The sequence below is a fragment of the Cavia porcellus genome, unplaced genomic scaffold (assembly GCF_034190915.1).
Source record: "Cavia porcellus strain 051 isolate PalLab524CR breed Dunkin Hartley unplaced genomic scaffold, mCavPor4.1 scaffold_16, whole genome shotgun sequence".
Taxonomy (NCBI): domain Eukaryota; kingdom Metazoa; phylum Chordata; class Mammalia; order Rodentia; family Caviidae; genus Cavia; species Cavia porcellus.
The window spans coordinates 10056620-10076761 of record NW_026947499.1 but is presented as its reverse complement, the minus strand read 5'-3'; the positions used below and the strand labels follow the sequence as shown (position 1 = coordinate 10076761).

The 20142-nt window shown below is 45.2% G+C and overlaps 1 protein-coding gene across 5 annotated transcripts in view; it reads left to right on the top strand.

Annotated features, from left to right (window-relative positions):
• Nucleotides 1-20142, top strand: part of Hectd4 (HECT domain E3 ubiquitin protein ligase 4) — a 172084-nt gene that overhangs the window by 111529 nt on the left and 40413 nt on the right. For 4 of the 5 annotated variants that reach the window (XM_063225671.1, XM_063225668.1, XM_063225670.1 and 1 more), the window contains exons 35-45: nt 857-1010; nt 2282-2562; nt 2771-2960; nt 4249-4330; nt 5204-5406; nt 6917-7052; nt 7855-8037; nt 8504-8668; nt 8974-9143; nt 10694-10809; nt 19885-19988. In XM_063225671.1, coding sequence (XP_063081741.1) covers nt 857-1010; nt 2282-2562; nt 2771-2960; nt 4249-4330; nt 5204-5406; nt 6917-7052; nt 7855-8037; nt 8504-8668; nt 8974-9143; nt 10694-10809; nt 19885-19988 — 1784 coding nt within the window. The remainder of the gene's footprint in view (nt 1-856; nt 1011-2281; nt 2563-2770; nt 2961-4248; nt 4331-5203; nt 5407-6916; nt 7053-7854; nt 8038-8503; nt 8669-8973; nt 9144-10693; nt 10810-19884; nt 19989-20142) is intronic. The other variant, XM_063225667.1, reaches the window with a different exon arrangement.

Below are 20142 nucleotides of genomic sequence, written 5' to 3'. Positions count from 1 at the left end.
AAAAGGCAACTTAAATGAGTTTCTCCACAGTATCCCAGCCTGTGCAAATAAATTATTTGTCTGTTTTTCCATTCACTTTGCATTTTAATGTCTTGGGAACCTACTAGATTCAGGCAGATGATGTATCAGGTATTGTTCTTCCCTCTAAGAACTATGGTCTGGCCGAGTAGACAGACCACTGAGCAAAGAATTACAGTGGTTTCAAAGCTGTGACCAGGACCTTACAGAGTCCCGTGGAAGCATCAAGGCTCTTTGAGACTCACTGTGCACAGGGTGGAGGGATGGGGCGGAGGTTCGGTGAGGTGGTGACATGTGCGCTAGCTTTGAGGGATGAAGAGGAGTCTGAAGTGAAACAAATGGCATGCACAGGGCTCCAGAAGTGCATGGGGAATTCAGGAAATGGTGAATGATCTTCTGTCGCTTTTATAAGGGATGTTTAGTCACTGGAAGTATGACGGACAGGGAAAATACAGGACAGTCTTACTGTGTCCTAGGAAAGGAGGGTGTGAATTAAGAAATGGAGAGGATTTCATCATCAGTAAAAGACCGTTCTTCCCCTTCCATCAGTGTACTCACCTGTCATATATGAATTTGTTGTGTCATTTTCATTATGGTAAGATTTCACCCAACACAGTGGTTTTTGAAGGAGCCCTTAGATTTTCATGTGCAGATGTCGTCTAACGAAGAGGCACTAACTGTGTGGCTAGGAAAGCATTGAGCAAGGGAAAGAAAAACTAGTCAAGGCTTGGACTTTAGCCCCAGGAGGCCAAGTGGAGGGCATGCCACCCCCACAGGCTCTCCAGGGCTTTCTTGGGCGGTCACCAGGCTGCTTCTCTTTGTTCTTCTAACTCTGAAGGCGGCTCCACAGAGGCTGTGCACTCGGGTCTGGCGCGGCAGGTGTCCAGCCTCCTCACCAACCATCTCGCCCGAGCCACCGAGTGCTGTGGCAACCAGGCTGCTGGGAATGACGCACTGCAGGACGTCCTGAGCCTTCTCAATGACCTCTCAAGGTGGGAGGCCTGGACGAGCTGGGGGGAGCTGGCTTCCCTTCGCATGGTTGTGGTACCTTTTGATTGGAGTCATCTTTAGAAGTAGAGAAATGAAGTTGGGTGTGGTGACACACCCCTGTAATCTCTGCACCCAGGAGGCTGAGGCAGGTGGCTCACCATGAGTTCGAAACCAGCCTGGGCTACGTAGTGAGTTCTAGGCCAGTCTGGATTACATAGGGAAAACCTGTCTCAAAAATTTTTTAAAAAAGAAAAGAAAATACCCAAATTGCTAGTCCCTTTGAAACATGTCTGCTTCAAAAAAAAGAAAAGAAAAAGAAGTAGTCATTGAAACAGTGTTCAGTCCCAAACTGTGAGGATTATTCAGGTGAGTAACTGGATAGGAAGCAGTGTATTATCATTTGCTTTAACTCCTGTGAAGAGTGACTGCTGTAACCTTTTGAGCAAATGCTTTTGCATTCCATAACCAAAGTCTCACCCTCGGCAGGGCAGTCATGAGTCAGGACTGTAGTCGTCTTGCATTCTCATGCTGTGTCTTTAAGCAATTCTCTAGCAGTTCATTTAGTGCCCCATGTGCGATGACAAGGCGCACCAAGTTTTATCTGCCTCGAACTTCATGTTCTTCAGCTGCTGCTGGCCCAGGAAGATTTTCTCAGTGGAAAGAAAAGCTTTCACAGGTCCGTCCCACCACTGCAGTCGTCAGCTGTCGGGGCTGGACACCGCTGCATGTAGCTTTGCTCTCAGAGTACTCATGAAGAAGGACTAAATGGGCAACAGAAAAGCTGCTAGTCTGGGTTTCTAGTCTTGGTGCTCTGTGGAACACTCTGAGTCTTGGTTACCAGTTAGAGAGACTAAGCTGGGCATGGTGGCACACCCCTGTAATCCAAGCACTCCAGAATGCTGAGGCAGGAGCATTGTTGAGAGTTTGAGACCAGTCTGGGCCACAAAGTGAGCCCAAAGCCAGCCTGCACTGCACAGTGAGATCCTGCCTCAAAAAGACAAAAAACAAACAAACAAACAAAAAACCAGAAATCTGAAAATAATAAGTAAGTAAATAAATCAAGCAACCTAATACTTTCTCATAAGGCATCATTGGCAGGTTATATGCTTTTATCAAATGTTTACAAGAAACCTTAATTTTCCTTCATAGAAACATAGTACCAAATGCACATGTGCCCCCCAGAGCCTCGATCCATTGATTTGTTTAACCTCTCTTGCCCATGTCCATCAGCCCCCTGTCTAGCAATGTGGACCTTTTATTCTCGCTTCGGCAGGAGCCACATAGGGAAGGCCATCCTGAGCCAGCCAGCTTGCGTGTCCAAACTCCTCTCACTGCTCCTCGACCAGCGCCCGTCGCCAAAGCTGGTGCTCATCATTCTTCAGCTGTGCCGGGCAGCGCTGCCCCTGATGAGCGTGGAGGACTGTGGGAATGTGGAGCTCCCTCCGTGGAGCTACTCCGTCCCCTCCCTAAACAGCGAGCAGGAAGACCCCAGCGACCCTGCCTCTAAGATCGCCTCCTTGCTCTTAGCAAAGCTAGCAGACTACGTGGTTCCAGGTAAGGAGCTCGTGGACATGAGCAGGTACTGAATCAGGTCCACAAGGGCACCTGGGCATCCTGCAGACAAGGAAGGAGACCCAGAGGAAAGGGCCAGAGTGGGAGAGAAAGGGGAAGAGATGTTCCCAGACCAGTGTTTGTCATCTGTCCGGGAACTTCAGAAGCAGTGCTGCAGTCTTTATGAATGGACATTGCTTTTTGATTTAAGGATGTCAGACAGTTCTTTCTCCAACTGCTTCTGAACCCGACACCACGTTGACCAAAACCAGTCCCAAGAATTCCTTGAAAGGAGATAAAGATCCTGGAGAAGAGAGTGAGGCAGTGGATGGCAAGCTCTCCATCTTTATCCACAAGCGGGAAGACCAGTCCTCCCATGAAGTCCTCCAGCCTTTACTAAGGTGACGGTAATGGTTGTCATAGCTACGTGTCACCAGGCACTGCATGTGTCTGGGGATGCTATGAAATGAGCCCTTTACGTTCATTGGCTGCCCCAGCCTTCTGGACAGCCCTGGTGGCCACATAGTTACTGTGACCCTCTGGTGATGTGGGAAGAAAGTGAGGCAGGACTGAAACAGAACCCAGGCTCTAAGCCATGGCTCATCCTTTCTCTCCAACCCCAGCAGAGCAGATGGCAGGACTCATCTCAAAAGCCTGGTGTGTGCTAGGCAAGTGTGCTACCACTGAGCTACACTTCCCACCTGAACCTCCGCAGAACCTTTGCAGGCTATCGCGGTGCCTGTGTCCTGTGGGGAATCTGCAGTGTGGCTTGGTCTTTGAGAAGGAATCATGGTTTGGTTTTCAGTTGTTGGCATCCTTCAGCCATGAGAAAATTCAGGGAGGTAGAGAAATAAGAGGAATATTGTAAAGCTTTAATTCGGTTTCAATGGTATGATTGCTCATCACAAAAGTAGAAATGTAATTATTGCCCAAGTATTAGAAAGCTGCAGTCCCTGTTAATGGGATCCAGGGCAGCAGGAAGGCCTGCCACATGGCAAAAGGGAATTGAGGCAGTGTTTGTGTCTTTGCACAGTGGTCTTGCTGTGTGGTCAACCCGTCTGCCGTGCGGCAGCCAAACACACAAATGGTTTAATAGCAAAATCCAAGCAGGGTCACAGCAGTTCGCTGCTAAGGTAAAGAAATTTCCAAGAAATGTCATGGCCTTATAACGCATCACAGTCCAGAACTGGTGAAAGATGCTTTTGGAGAGTGCATTGTAGGAGGCAGAGGCAGCTGAAAGCTCAGGGAGTGTCAGCCCTTTCTGGGAGGCTGAGGGCAGCTGGATGCCTCCCTATGCCAGCCTCCCGGAGCCGGCTTCTGAGCATCGCTGTTGTTTATGCATCACTCTCATGTAGGGTGTTAGATGTCATAACTCATAAAATTAGGTAGTAGTCATTTTCTTTTTGAAAAATGGAGACTCTTACTGCAGACTTTAAAAAGTCAGTTTTGTCAGGCATGGTGGTACATACCTGTAATCCTAGCATTTGAGAGGCTGAGGCAGGAGGAATTGTCACAAGTTTGAGGCTAGTGTATAGTTTGGCAAGGCCCATCTCAAAAGAAGAAATTAAATAAAAGTTGGCTTTGGAATCTAAGAGTAACTGACCATGAGGGGCAGCCTGATAGCGCGTTTGCCCTAAGATCACTACCGTGTCCTTCAGGTCACTCACGTTCTGCCTTTCCTTTTTTCAGTAGCTCAGAAGGACGGCCCTTCCGACTGGGTACAGGTGCCAACATGGAGAAAGTTGTGAAGATGGATCGGGACATGACCAAGGTGACCCTCATACGGAAAACCTACTCCAAAAAAACCTGGGATTATGAGCACTTGCCAGGCTTTAAGATGAATAAGTTAATTAAGAGCCTGGTGCGTGCTAGGCAAGTGTTCTACCACTGAGCTACACTTCCAACCTGAGAAATCTCTGTATTTATTCACTTTTTAAATGGGTTGCACCGTGTGCCTGTAGCCTCAGCTGCTTGGGAGACAGTGGTGGGGATTCGCGCACTCAGGGCCTCGAGGCCAGCCTGTGCCACTCTTCGGAGGCAAGACAGTGAGACTCTGCCTGGGAAAAGATGTTCACAGGTCCACAAAGAGACAGGGTGAGACAGTGAAGGCAGTGTCTTCCCTAAGGCCGAGAGAGCTGGCGGGGCTGGTGCTCAGTCAGTGTGCCCCTTACCACACACGAGGCGGGGTTCAGGCCCAGCATCCCCTCCCCTCAAGGGAGAGAGGGCTGGTCAAAATCAGTTGCCATTAAAGGCAAAATGTAGTGAGTTGAGATCTCTTGGTTTTGACCTACAGATTTTTCTCTTAGCTCTTTTAAGAAAGTTTTTCTTTTAACCTAAAAATTATTTTTAAATTAACATTTGAAAGGGTGTTAAAAGAGTAACAGATATTCAAGAATAATAGACAGATAGATACCTCATGAAAATATATAAATAATGCCTAGGCTCATAAATAATTAGAGGAAAGGAATAAAAGCAGCAGTGGCATACCACTCTTTTAGCTGCAAGACAGGTAATGTTAAGAAAGATTGAGATGGCCAGTGTTGTCGGGGTGAGAGTAAGGAGGCCTTCTCAAGTGTCCAGAGAAAGGGCACAGTGTTGGGAAGGCCAGAATGAGGAGCCTACATGTCTTCAAACCGGTCTCCAGGGTGGCTGTTGTGAGGTAATTACAGAAGAGACCACCGCCGCCCTCCGGAAAGCGACCAAGTGGGCACAGTCAGGCCTCATCGTCAGCGTTGGGCCACCAGTGGAATCTGTCAACCCAGAGACTGTGAGTGGACTGTCCACAGGTGACAAAAAGAAAACCGCCCAGACCTCCATTTGCCGGGAGAGGAACTCTGAACTCGCCAGGTAAACCTTCCACAAGGTAGACACTGTCTATGCTCTCCTCACAGTGACTTCAGAATGGCTTTGAAGTTAGGGCTTTTAATTTAATTTTAATTCCTGTTAATTTTTACTGTTTCTTTGACCTGCTGAAAATAGGGAACGAGGGCAAAAATGACCCATCTTCTGTAGAAGTTACTCTCAAAGTGGAGTCTGAGATGCTGTTGGAATGAGACCGTGCGCATAGACAGGTGTCATGGAGCACAGGAGGGTGCTCCTGGCCAAGGGGACGTTAGTGGCAGGGGTCTCTGAAGTACTGGTGAACTCCTTCCTGTCTTCACCTCTTTCAAATAGTACTTTCCCACCATCTCAGCTGAGCACACACATTCCTTTCCAAGAGTAGAGGAGACAGGTGCGTGTTGCCCTGGAGAAGTGCGTGTGAGTTGTTACCCTTGCAAGTGAGGAGCAGCTGCAGTGCAGGGTCTTCCTTTGGTTCCTTCTTGTGGTTTATGCAAAAAAAAAACTTTTTGAGGTCCATTACTTCAGAGTGTTTTAGTCTTACATTACTGTAGTGAAGTGTTTTTTTTTTTTTTTGGTCTTTTTCGTTTTTATCAGTACCAGGGATCGAACTTACGACCACACACTTGCAAGGCAGGTGCTTATGCGGCTGAGCTGAATCCCCAGCCACAGTGAAGTTCTTCTTAAGACATCCAGCTTAGTAAGGAAAGAAGTTTATTTAGCTCCCAGTTTTGGAGGTTTTGAGGCTGGCGTTGGCCAAGGTCTCAGGTGGTCACATCGTGGTGGACTGCGATAGTAGGAACTCATGTCTAGGGGAGCAAGGGATTACATCTTCAGCCACAACCCTCTTAGAGAGCCTCCTCCCTCCTCCGGGTACACTCCCCAGGAACTTACGGTCTCCCAGGAACACTCCCCTGGAGCCACACTTTTTTTTCTTTTGTCTTTTTCCTTTTTATCGGTACCAGGGATCGAACTCAAGACTGCCTGCTTGCAAGGCAGGTGCTTATGCCGCTGAGCTAAATCCCCAGCCCCCACCACACTTTTTTTTTGAGACAGGGTCTCTCTGTGCAGTTCAGGCTAGTCTTGCATTCACTTTGTAGCCTGTGCTGGTCTTGAACTTGCAATGATCCTCCTGCCTCAGCCTCCTGAGTGCTGGGGCTCCAGGTATACACCACCATTCCCAGGGTTGGGGCCTTGGGCAACACAAACCAAGCTCAAACCATAGCATCGCGGGTTCTTCTGATACCTTAAAGATTTCACCTTACTGTTAATTCAGCATCTCATTGTGTCAGTCAGCAAAACCTGCCTTTTCATGGGTAAATAGGAAATATTTCCTCCTGACACTAGCTCTGAAAGCACCTTCTCTGCACTTTTTTTTGGTACCGGTGATGGAACTTGTGACCTCACACTTACTTGCCAGACAGCAGGCAGGCACTTATGCTGCTGAGCTAAATTTCCAGCCCTTCTCTGCACTTTTAACCACCTTTGGGCACTGACAGTTTCCATGTTGACCCTGCAGGACCGATCCCGTCCGGCCCTTCATCAGTGGGCACGTGGCAAACAGCATGGCCGCGGAAGTGATCGCTTTGCTGCACAGCCTGCTAATGGCACCTGAGTCAAACGCTGCTCAAATATGGACCACGACAGCAGAAAAGGTTGGCACAGGATGCCGCTTAGTTGAGGAAATAAGAGGGAGCTTACATTCCACGGCAACAGAATCCTGCCAGTCAAGGAGCATTTCTGTAAAGAGAGAGTCCTCACATTAGCCAGCGCTGTCTGTTGACTGATTTTCCCCTGCATATTGCTCTGACTTAGTAGTTTCCACGCTGGCAACCTGTTCCCTGCCACTGCCAGTTTTGGTTTTATAGCGGTTAGGATGGTGTTCTCAGGGGGAGAGTGACAGTCCTTGATTCCCTGCTTGTGTAGCAAGCAAGGGAAAATGGTACTGATAATAGGGGGAACGCAGCCTTGGTTGGTGGGATGTGGTAAGCACACTCACCGAGCCCTCAGGAAGCCGCAGTGTAGTTCATGTAGCTGACTGCTTTGTCCAGAAATAATTAATCACCACGGCTAGAAATTCAGTTGCCTAAAATCAGAGACCTGTAATCTTCTTCCCCTTTCCACAGCCACTCTGCAAGTAAGCAAACACTTTGTAACATGTCCTCAGAGTCACTGAGATGTAGCCAGTATGCTGGGATAGTTTTTCTTCAGATAACAGTTGCTTTCTTTTAGCAATTTTAGTAACACAGTGTTTGACCCCCCTCATGTTTGGAGGTTGTATATTTCCAGTTTTGTCTTTACATAAGGCATACAAGGGTGAAATGTCCCTGGCCATACCTGCTAGTGTTTTGGTCCCTCCCACACCCAGAGTTCCATCTACATAAGGGAACCAGACACTTGTTATCAAAACAACCAAAGCCTTTAACTCTTGGTGCCCGGGCTGCTTCTCCTACTTAGGTTGTGTCTCGTGCACTGATGTACATTCCACAACTGGGGAAATACGCGGAAAGCATTCTGGAAAATGGCAGCAGCAGTGGCAGAAAACTTGCCAAACTTCAGAGAATTGCCCGGCAGGCTGTCGCCGCACTGTGTGCCCTGGGAGGATTCAAAGAGACAATCAAGATAGGATCTGAGGTTCAGGTAGCTGACCACCATTTTCCCAAGTCATTGCCTTCCCGTGTATAGGCATCCCTCGATTAGCTGGTCATTTTAAGATAAGTATTGTCCACCTAACTGGATCAAAAAAACTGTCCCTTCAAGCTAAGTAAAGAATCTGGGAAACTTGTGAAGTCTAATCCATATTGTGCTGTATACATTATTCAGCTGCTAATGTAATACTGTGTAATGTTAACTGCAATATTTGTGTCCTATAGTATGGTTAGTATTTACAATATTTTGGAAACGGTAGTTTGAGATGATAGCACTGTGATGTTTTGGGCCTATTATTTTAGTTCATGTCCCAGCTTTGGTATCCACGTTTAGAATAAATTACTACTACAGCACAGTTACAGACAGCTGTGCACAGGCCCGCCCTGTTGGTCACTTTAGGTGGCTGCTTACACATCAGTTCTGGCAGGTCCTACTAAAAACCCATCTCTGTCCCTAGGTTTTGGGTAGAGGAATATCAGGAAGTATTGGAGTGGTGGCTTCGATCAACGAGCAGGAAGGTATAGCCACAGTCAGATTCCCACCCATAGACTGTCGCAAGACTTCCCAGGCCTCAGACACACTGACCATTCCACTGTCTAGACTTTGTGTCCCACGATCGGAGGTAAGGAAGCTTTGCACACGGTGTCACTGCCGATGCCGGTGACAGCACTGCAGTGAGTGCTGGGCTGTGCGCAGGACCGGGCACTGGCACGTCCTGGCATTGGTCCTAACTACTGACTAGTAACGTTAGAAATTTTCATCTAGATGACAAAATTCACTTATTTATTGGCTAAATACTGTTTATGTACTTTTGATTGATGAGATCTTACCTGCATTTTCTCTGACATTTTTATTTCACACCTTCATTTCCTATAAACTGACCTGCTAACTAGTTTTTTCCCATTCTCTCCCCACTCGCACCGTCAGGCGCTGCCCCTTCACAAGCTGTCCATTACTGAGAAGGTGGTGCAGGCGGTCCAGTCCATGCTACTTCCGCAGGAGGGCAGCCTCTCCATTCACACCTCACTGCCTGCAGCAGGCGACGGGTCAGCTCCTGTGATGGCAGTCGTCCGGCTTCTTGCCGAAATAAGAACCAGGTGAGCACCCTTGCTAGATGGCCTCTGTGTGGAGGGTGCAGGCGATGAGGCGGGGTGCCGGGTGGGCCCTTCCCCCAGATTTTTTAATTTTTCATGGTGCTGGCAGTCGAACCCAGGGTCTTGGTTTAGAAGGCAGGACCTCTACCACTGCACCATTGCCGGAGCCCCATCTCCAGATTTTGAAGGGTTTCAGCTTATAGCTCTTGCCACGTGCATAAAAGAAAGCATTGTTTCACACTCCGTTTACCACAGTTTGTTGCCCTCCCCAATGACTGCCCTCCAAAGTAAAGCTGAGACGTTCACCTAAAGTAATAAATAGTCAAGTGTGGTGGCACACTCCTGTAATCCTGCCACTCAGGAGGCTGAGGCAGGAGAATCGCCATGAATTCAAGCCCAGTTTGGGCTACACAATGAGTTTGAGGCCAGCCTGAGCTAGATAGCAAGACCCTGTCTCAAAAAAAAACAGTTATTTTTTCCTTGAGACAGGGTCTCAATGTGTAACCAGCCATGGCAATCCTCTCACTTCTTGAGTGCTAGGGTTGTAGGTGTACACAACCCCTCTGGGCTAAAACTTGAGTACCGAAATGTGATATAGGGGAATCATACATCAGGCCACACTGATTTACTCTTTAAGGGACTTTGTTCTATCACAGGAATAGCTCTGCCACTTTTTAAAATGGCTTAGGCCACAATGATACCTGTCTATCACTTAGAAACTGTTAATAAGAAAATCGGGGAATGTGTAGTCTTAGTGTTAGAAGGGAGCGCAGTCTCCTTTTGCAAATATGTCTATTTCCTATTAAACAGGAGTAACACATTCTTTTATTTAGGGTGGATATTTTTGTTTTGTGTTTTGTTTTTTGAGGCAAGGTAGCCTAGGCTGGCCTCCACTTTACAGCAGTCCTCCTGCCTCAGCCCCCTGAATACTGAGTAACCTATTTTCCTTTTAACAACAAAACTTATAATATGTATATTGAATTAAGTGAAAAGAATCAACATACAAAGTTACTAGTGATTGTCCATGCAGTTCAGCAGTTACTGTGAGAGAAAAGCAAAGTTACTTATACACTAGCCCCTTGGTATCTGTGGAGATTGAGTCCAAGATCCCCCTGGGGTACCCAATTCTGAAGATGTCCAAATCCTCAACTTAGAATGGCACAGTATTTTCACAGAATCTGGAAACATCTCCCATGTCCCGAAGTCACCCTTAGGTAACTTATAACACCTAGTGCAATACACGTGCTATGTAAGCAGTTGCAGGGTGTTATTTTGGAGCTAACTGTCAAAATAAACGTCAATACATGTTCAGTGCAGAAGCATTTTCCTCCCAAATAGTTCTGCCTCCTGTTGATTGAATCCACGATACAGAACCCCAGAGGATGTGGAGGGCAACTGTGTTCAGTATTTCCAAGCCAGTCCAGCTTAGAAAACACAAGAAGAATAGGGGGTGTAAACTGGGGGACAAAATTGATTGAACTGTTTTTCACAGTTGACTTTTTAGAGAATGAACATTGATGACTTTGAAATATTGTAAATCTTTTAACATTAAGAGCATGCCTGGTCATGGCCCAGCTTTTAGAAGACAGCTTATTTTGTGAAGAGTTCATTCAGCAGTGTCCAGCAGCTGTGGAAGTGCTTAACCTAGTAGCCCAGGAGTGCAGCGCTGGTGAGTACCTTCCGCCCTCGGTCAGTGAGTATGGTCAGCGAGTTTGGTCAGCACCCTGCAGTTTGATAATGGACGTTATCTGTGCTCATGCACACACCGGAGGGCCCAGCTCCAAGAACAAGGTTATCCCCAGTCGCCTGCTCCCAGCCCTGCAGGTGTAAATAACTGGCCTTCAGCCCGGAGCAGCAGGGAAATCAGTCTTCAGTTTGGCTTTTGCACCATGTCAGGTGCTTTCTTTTCACCACTCAGACGATCCACTTGCCAGTCCAGTTATTTAAATACAGGATAACCAAAGTGTGCATCTATTTTCATGAGATGATGTAATAGAAAATATAAAAAAATTTTTTTTGGTCTTTTTTGTCTTTTGATACAGGGTGTTGTTGCTGGGCAGTTCAGGCTGGTCTTAAGCTCACTTTGTAACCCAGGCTGGCCTCGGACTCACAGTGATCCTCTTGGCTCAGCCTCCTGAGTGCAGGGATTACAGGTGTGCACCACCACACCTGACCTAACAACAGCAATCTTGTCAAACTTATTCAATACAAGAATTGGCTGTTAAAATGACATCTAACACATGCACTGCCTGAGTGATCCTATAAGTAAACTGTTAAGTGGTTAATGCATTGCTTTCGTTTCCCTCTCAGTACTCTTTAGGAGCTGCTGTGGGAACGGCATATACATTTTGACTGCTGATACTGGCTACATTTGACTTCAAAATTAAGAGTTTGCACTGATATCCTTCCTTAGCAGGATATATATGTTCCAGAAAAAATAATAAGTGCAAACATAGGGAGACCAGCATACTGATCCCACTTGTCTCCATGGTCCAGCTTCAGAGATTATCTTCTCATGGCTGATCCTCTCCTCTTTCTCTTTCTCTCTTTCTGTCTCTTTCTTTCTCTCTTTCTCTCTCTTTCTCTCTCTCTCTTTCTCTTTCTTTCTCTTTCTTTCTCTCTCTCTCTCTCTCTCTCTCTCTCTCTCTCTCTCTCTTTCTTTCTTCTTTCTTTCGAGATCCTTTTGCATTGGGCATGGTGGCACATGCCTGCCGTAATCCCAACACTTAGGAGATTGAGGCAGAAAGATCACTGAATTCAAGACCAGTGTGGGCTACATAGGAGACCCTGTCTCAAAAAAACAAAACAAAACAATTAAGACCTGTATTTGTTGTTGTTGTTTGAGACAATCTCTGTACTTTATTTTTATTTATTTTTGGGTTTTTTTGAGACAGGTTCTCACTGTGTAGTTCAGGGTAGCCTCAAACTCACAGTGCTGGGATTACAGGCATGTACCACCCACACCTGGCTGGTCCTGTTTCACCTGTGCTGCACTCCCCAAGATTATTTTTAATTCTAGATATTATTTTTATCTGTAAAGATTTTAGTAAGTGTCTCTGAAAAATAAAAATTGTTAGCCAGGCATTATATGTACTTACCTATAAAATCCCAGCACTCTAGGAGACTGAGGCAGAAGGATTGCAAATTCAAACAAGGTAGCAAGATCATATCTCAAAAATTAAAAAAAAAAAAAAAAAAAACCAACCAAACAAAAATGTAAAAAATCACTGTGCTATAAAAAAGGATAAATTTGAGCTGGGTATGTTGGTGTGCACCTGGAACCTCAGAACTCAGGAAGCTGAGGAAGGAGAGTTGCCAGAAGTTTACTGTTATCCCGGCTACAGTATTAACAACAGTTCTGTAGTACTACATTTTCTAGGTTTTTGCAAGGTCATAATTGTCTTAACATTTATTTAAATAAGGATCCCAGAATGCTACACATTATAATTTGTTACCGAGTCTTACAACTTTCTTTTGAAGTCTAGCTTTCCCCTGTATCTCTTTTTTTCCATACAACTTATTGGTTGAAGAGTTTCTGCCAGTCTGGATTTTGCTACTTGTATGCATGCCTCTGGGGTCACTTACCAAGCTCTTTCAACCTCATATTTCCTGTGAATTGATGGTTGACCTGGGTGTTTTATGTGGAATTAGCCTTTTGTCCCCAAGAATAGAAATGGGTCATGATTTGATTGCCATTCCTTGAATGTCGTAGGTAACCACTCCCACCCACTCTGGAGGATAAAGCGGCGTCTTTAACTCCCTTGATCTTCAGTAGTGTTACTTTTATCTTTTGGGGATTATTTTTCTTTCTTCCTTTTTTTCCTTTTTCTTTTCTTCTTTCTTCTTTTTCTTTTTTCCTTTTTTCTTTTTGAGACAGGGTCTCACTATGTAGCTTAGCCTGGCCTTAAACTCCCATCAGACCTCCTGCCTCAGCCTCCCAAGTGCTGGGATTACAGATGTGCAGCACCACACCGGGCCCTGTTTTGCTTATCTATATTATTTACTATTGTTCAGGACATTCTAATAGCGTTTCTGTTTCACTTGTTTTGTTCTTTCACATTAGGTGACTTCTGTTGCTTTGTTGTTGGTTTCTCGGTTCACCTTTGCTCCTTTTCTGATGCACTCCTCAAGTCTGCCTCTGATGGGGACGGTGCGCCTGGCCCTGGCTGGGAGAGCCAGTAACGCTGCTGACTCAGGAGCTGAGAGGGGAGGGGGAGCCGAGGAGCAGAGGCTGCTGCCCCTAGGGTGAACCAGGCCACACTTTTCGCTGCCTCTGCTTTGTAATACTCTTGGGTTAGATTGCACTGTGAGACAGATTTCACCAGATTCTAGCAAGCATAGAGTTTGCTGGGCTAATTACTTGCTTTTCTGTAGCTCCCTTTCTAGGTTTCTAGGTCTCCGCTTTTATATATTTTAGAGAATAAAGAGGTCTTAACTTGGGAAATTAACATTGTTGTTTAATGTACAAAGTAGGGTTTGTAGTACTGCATATTTTTTGTTAGTACGTGTTTGTGTTACACAGTGATGACATTCATCATGGGGAGTTGCCATGTGTACACGACACATTTTAATTCTTTTTACTTCCTCTTCCCCCACCTTCCTCCACCTCTAGATACCTTTCCCATTGCGAAAGATCTATCTCTCTGATTGCTATTATCCATCCTAATTTTGCTCTTTAAATTATGTATACTTTGAATTTCTCATACAAGAGATACTAAACTTGTGTGTCTGATTTATTTCACTTAACATTATGGTCTCACAGTACATCCATTTTTCTATCAAATTTACCCCACTTAATGGCAGAGTAACACCCCAGGTAGTAGCTTAGAATAGTGATTCTGTGTGGTTTTGATCATACCCACAACCTATGTTTCCAGAGGAAAAGAACAAAGCGTTAGAAAGGAATGTATAGGAAATACTTTACTAATTACAGCACAGAAGAGATGACTGTTAGCCCATACACACTAGCTATATTCTAAAATAGTGGCCTAGGACAAGTTTATAGCCTGGCATGGTGACAAATGCCTCTAATCTAGCACTCGGGAGGCTGACGCAGGTAGATAGCCATGAGTTCAAGGCCACCCTGGGCCACATAAGTGAATTCGAGGTCAGCCTGAGCTCTACAGTGAAACCCTGTCTCAATAAATAAATAAAGAGTCCTTACTAACTCACTTATTAGGCTCTCAGAAGTAGCTGTAAGGGCTGCACATGGTAGGCACACACTGGTAACTTCAGCAGCTCTGGAGCCTGAGGCAAGAGGTTTAAAGTTTGAGCACTGCTCAGGCAATTTAGCAGCTTAGTGAGATGCTCTCTCAAAAATAAAATTAACCCCGCACTCAAGAGGCTGAGACAAGTCACTGCATGGTCAAGGCCAGCCTGAACTACACGGCCAGCCCCTGTCTCAATAAAACAAATAATTAATTAAATTTAAAAATACCTTTTCAGCTGGGCATAGTGGCTCACGCCTGTACTCCCAGCACTCAGGAGGCTGAGGCAGGAGGATCCTTGCAAATTCGAGACCAGCCTGGGCTACAAAGTGAGCCAAAGGGCAGCCTGAACTGCTTAGTGAGACCCTGTCTCAAAAAGACAAAAAAACAAACAAACAAACAAAAAAAAAAACCAACAAAAACAAAACCCACAAAAACCTTTCGAAGCTTAATGTAAATATCAGTTTGCTATTTCCAGAGTCATACCCACAAAAATCAAACAACCTGCACTCTAGGTTACTTTTCAGCACAGGAGTTATTTTTATGGTTTAGGAAAAACATTTTTCATAAAAGGAGTCGGGATGGGTAAAAGAGAAAGGACATTATCACTTATTGACAAGCTCTCACTGTGCTGCCCAGGCTGGGCCTACGTGCTGGGCTCAAGTGATCCTTCTGCCTCCGTGTCCCAAGTCGCTCTAGGTATGCACCGTCCCATGGACATTTGTTTATTGTTTATGTTTTTTGGTTTTGGTTGTACTAGGGTTTGAACGCAGGTCCTTCAAGTAAGCCACATCCCTAGCTGGACTTGAATTTGCAGTCCTCATGTTTCAGCTTCTCTACGAGTGCTGGGATTACAGGCATCTGCTGCCTGGCCTGGCTGGATTTTTTTTTTTTTTTTGTACCAGGAATCAAACTCAGGCCCTTGCACTTGCTAGGCAGATACTGTCTCACTGAGCTATACCACCAGCCCTGGGTTTTTATTTTTTTAATGCATTAGAATGTTTATTTTTATATGCAAATGTCATGAATTTTATTTTATTATTATTTTTGTTTTTGGTACCAGAGATTGAACTCATGACCTTGCACTTGCCAAGCAGGCACTTGTGCCGCTGAACTTCTCTATGTAGGAGGGGAGCACCTAATTCCCCTTGGAAAGGGAACATCCCTGGGCTTTTAGACCTGAGGACAAGGCCCACAGAAACTAAGAAAGCTCTCACCTTGATTTCACACTACCACAGTAACCAGACAGCTCCTGCTTGGTAAGCATGAGGTCCTGAGTTCAATTCCCGGTACCAAAAAAAGGGAAGAAACCAGAGTCTCCCAACTGTGTGATGATGTACGCATTTCCTGAACCATGTGATCTCAATCTTCGAAAGTTCCCAACAATTCCTAAAAAGTGTGTTTAAACTACATGCCAGGCAAATAAATAAAAACTAAAAGCTTTCCAAGCTCCACCAGAGAGTGAAATTGTTAAGTCAGGATGGACTGGGCAGCGTTACGCATTGACCCTCAGACCTTGCTGACGGAAGCAGTACCCCAGGTCTTGCCCTCACCTGGCCCCTACCTGCCTGTCCCCGAGTTTTCACAGCATCCTCTCCCCCGAGATCAGACCTGGTAGCTGTTTCTCAAAAAGCGCCCCATGCCCCAGCCTTGTGAATACACACATTTAAAACAGGAGCCCTGGTTATTCCCGAGCTGCTCTCCTCCCGATTTGTCTGCTTCACTCCGCACTCAGTCAGTTGGGAGCCCCCCCTTCTCCCCCGCCCCGCCCTCCCCCGTCTCCCCCTCCCCCTCCCCCCTCCATTCCCATTCTCTTGCCACATGGGCTTCTCCCGTGGAAAGGCCCGTGGAATTGATCCTGTCCTGCCCACTTCCCCACTAGCTCCTTAAGGCAAGCGCTGTTTTATCATGTTTTAAGACACTCCTAATTATTCTCCCTCACTTTTTCCCTTGCACTTCTTTTCACATTGCCATCACTGTTAGTTTCCTGAAGCCTGATTCAAGGGAGCGACTGACCAAAGCATGTGGGATGGTCAGTGCCTGGTTTCCCTAGGCGTAGCTACTGACCGGAAGCCAGGTGCGTGCTGGAAAAAGTTTACTGCTGCTTCTGGCAGTTACTTGTTACTACAGCCAGGAAGAATCAGTCCCCGGTATCTTAGATTTGAAGTACAGAACTGTAAACGCTCCTCTATTAAGCCCACATTTTAGCAGATACTCTTCAACTGTCAAGTAAGCCTGACCTTCAGCCTCTTCCCCAAGAGTTGCTTGTATCTGTTACTTAGTATGAGTTGTGTCTGCATTGAGCTATAAAGTGTTACTACTAACTGAAAGGACACTGTGGTGGTTATTTATTGTATGATCTGAAGTTTTGATTTTGCCACTGAGAAGCAGATTTCACTCCAAGCCTAAACAAAGGAATGAAGGGCCCGGCCACACCGCGTGGCCCAGTTTGGCTGCTGGCTCCTCTGACTTTGTTAGTGTCTCCTGTTTCTAGTCCTTTCTAATCTATACCATGGGCTGTGCTTGATGTATCTGTCACGACAGTAGAAGTGACAGCATTTTACATAAACTATGTTTTACTTTTGCTGGACTATATACAGGATAGTCTTGCTAAGATATCTTTTATTTATTTTATTTTATTTTATTTTATTTTATTTTATTTTTTTGTCTTTTTCCTTTTTTTTATCGGTTCCGGGGATCAAACTCACTGCAAGGCAGGCGCTTATGCCGCTGAGCTAAATCCCCAGCCCCTATCTTTTATTTTTTAATGGAGGAATAATTTAATACCAGTTTATTATTTTAAAGTATACAGCTTGGTGGGTTTTAGTATACTCACAGTTCTACAGATACCACCACTATCTAATTCTGGAATATCTTCACCTCCCACCTATCCCAAAAACCAGGGGCGTATCAGGCAGTCATACCGCTTCTGCCATCCCCTGTCCTCTGGAAGCACCTTTCTGTCTCTGTGAATTTGCTTATTCTGGGTGTTTTATAAAAATGGACTCATGCAACATTTGGCCTTTTGGGTGAGGCTTCTTGAATTTAGCATTAGGTTTTACGTTTTGTTTCAGGATCTCACTGTGCAGTTCAGGCTGGCCTTGCGCTCACTTTGTCGCCCAGGCTAGTTTTGATCCTCCTGCCTCAGCCTCCCGATTCCTGGGATTGTAGGCATGCACCATCATGTCTGGCTTTGTTGTTGTTTTGAGACAGAGTGTGGCCATGTAGTTCAGGCTGACCTTAAACTCAAAACCATCCTCCTGCCTCAGCTTTCCAAGTGCTAAGATTATAGGTGTGCACCACCACACTCAGATTAGCATAATGTTTTTAAAATTCATTCATGCCATAGTGCAAAGAATGCCACTACATTCTTTTTGATGACTCAGTAACATGCTGTTGAATGGATAGACCACATTTTATTTATCTGTTAGTTTATAGATACTTGGGTGTTTATTCTTTGGCTATGATAACTAATGCAGCCATAAACATTCACATACAAATTTTTATATAGAGTTTCTTAATTCTCTTGAGTTTATTACATATTCCTAGGAATAAAGCTGCTGGCTCATATGGTAATTCTGTGTTCAGCTTTTTTGAAGGACTGTTGCCCAAAGTGACCATACCGTCTACACTCCAGCACTGCCCAGGGTTCCGCTTATTATTCCTCACTCTTACCAACGCTCGTATTGGCCGTCTGTTCTATCCTAGCCATCCTAAGAGGTGTGAAATGGTACCCTTGGTTTTATTTCGCATTTTCCTAATCATTAATCATGCCGGGCTTCTCTTCAGTACCTATTGAATATCCTTAGATTTTCTTGAGAAATACTCTGTTTAAATCCCTTGTCCATTTTTTAATTTGGTTACCATGGTAACTCAGTTCACGAATGCTTTTGTTTACAAATAATTTGGTTTGCAAACAGAAGTGTTTAGCAGAATTTTGTTTTGGTTTTTGAACTCTCCTTTGCAGAAACAACACGACCAGGGTCATATTTACTGTGAAGATGAACATTGGCTGTCTTTTCCAAAATCATGGAACAAATTAAGTTTGTACCTCTTGTCTTCTTATTGTTAAGAGTTCTTTATATATTCTAGACATACTGGTTCTGGGTCAACTGTAATTTACAGTGTTTTTCCTCTATTCTACAGGTTTTTTTTTTTTTCCACTTTAATGTTAATATCTGTTAATATAAACAAAAATTTCCAGTTTTGTTACTTGTGCTTTTGGAGTCATGTCTGAGAAGCCATTAGTGTTTTAATCGTAATGGTGTTTAAGCCTGTCTTTTTATATGCTCTTAACCCGACACCCACAGTTTTGTTTTTTTCCCCTTTCCAGGCAGGATCTTGCCATGGTAGTAGTCCAGGTTGACTTTGAACTCACTACACTGCCCAAATCAGTCTTGAACTCATGGTGATCTTCTGGCCTCAGCCTCCTTAGTAGTGGAATTAAGGCATATGCCACCATATCCATTCTATACCTATATTTTCTTTTAACAGTTTTATGGTTTTAACTGTGGGATTTTTGTTTTTATTTTTTAATTTTTTGATACCGGGGATCAAACGACTGCGCCGCTTGCAAGGCTTGCAAGCTTATGTTGCTGAGCTAAATCCCCAGGCCCAAAATTAACAAATTTTCTTGTGGAGTTTTTGGGTTTTTTTTGAGCAGGGATAGAACTCATGACCTCATACATGCCAGGCAGGTACTTAAACCACTGAGCTAAATCCCCAGGCCGGGACTTTTTAAAATTAGGTATTTGTTCTATTTTGTGTATCATGTGAAGTGTTCCTAACTGCCTTTTACACTTGACTATTATAGACCTTTTCTCATAGTATTGAGCCATGTAGAATTCCCTTCCTTTTTTTTTTTTTTTTTTTGTTTATTGAAATTCTTCTCCCGCCCCAGATCTAAGTTACAATGCTGTCTTCAGTAGAATGGAGTCATGTGCCTGGACTTGTGCTTTGCATTATGTTTCTTAGTGTGTGTGGGTACTTATCTTGTGTCCTCATACACTTCAGTATGTAACTGTCGGCTCTGAGGAGGTGTCAGTAGACAGGAGTTCTTTAGGATCAGCTTAGATGTGAAGAGGAACAGCCTTCATTTGTCAGAAGGGGAGAACAATGCCTGTCATGAATGTTGGCTCTGTGTCAGGTACTTGCTGACCTCATCCTACCTCAGCCTCCTTAGTGCTGGGATTACAGGCATATGCCACCATATCCAGCTCCACACCTATATTTTCTTTTACTAGTTTTATAGTTTTATCTTATCCAAGGGCCATAAGCACGGTTGGAGGTCAGGTGGTAAATACTGAGCCATGGGGCCAGTTCTGAGGCCAAGCAGTCCAGCTCCAGAGCCACGCACTCCCCACGTTGCCAGGCTGCTGAGTCACGTGTAGTAGACAGTGGTGTCGCTGGGTGTTTGCTGTAAACATTTGCATGATCCGTACGAGTGCATTTCCTGTGTTGGGTGCTACCCCAACCGAGTCAGCACCCTCTAGGGGTTGCAGGTGTTGTTTTCACAGACCCTCTGTGTCCCCCTGCAGGAGAGCGACTTGCTGTGGTTGAGGTGCAGTGTGAGCGACTGAGGATGCTCTACCGGGACTGTGCACGGCCTCCGCCGCCACCCCTGCAGGCTGACCGAAGGCAGGTGAGCCCTCCGAGCTGCCTCCACTGCCCCAGGCCTTAACGTTGAGACCGAGAGTGTGCTGTTGTTTGGGAATGCACTCTGCGATGCCATGCTGTCACCTTCGAATGTCAGAGCCGACCGAGCCGGCATTCTAAATATTGAAAAATTACAACAA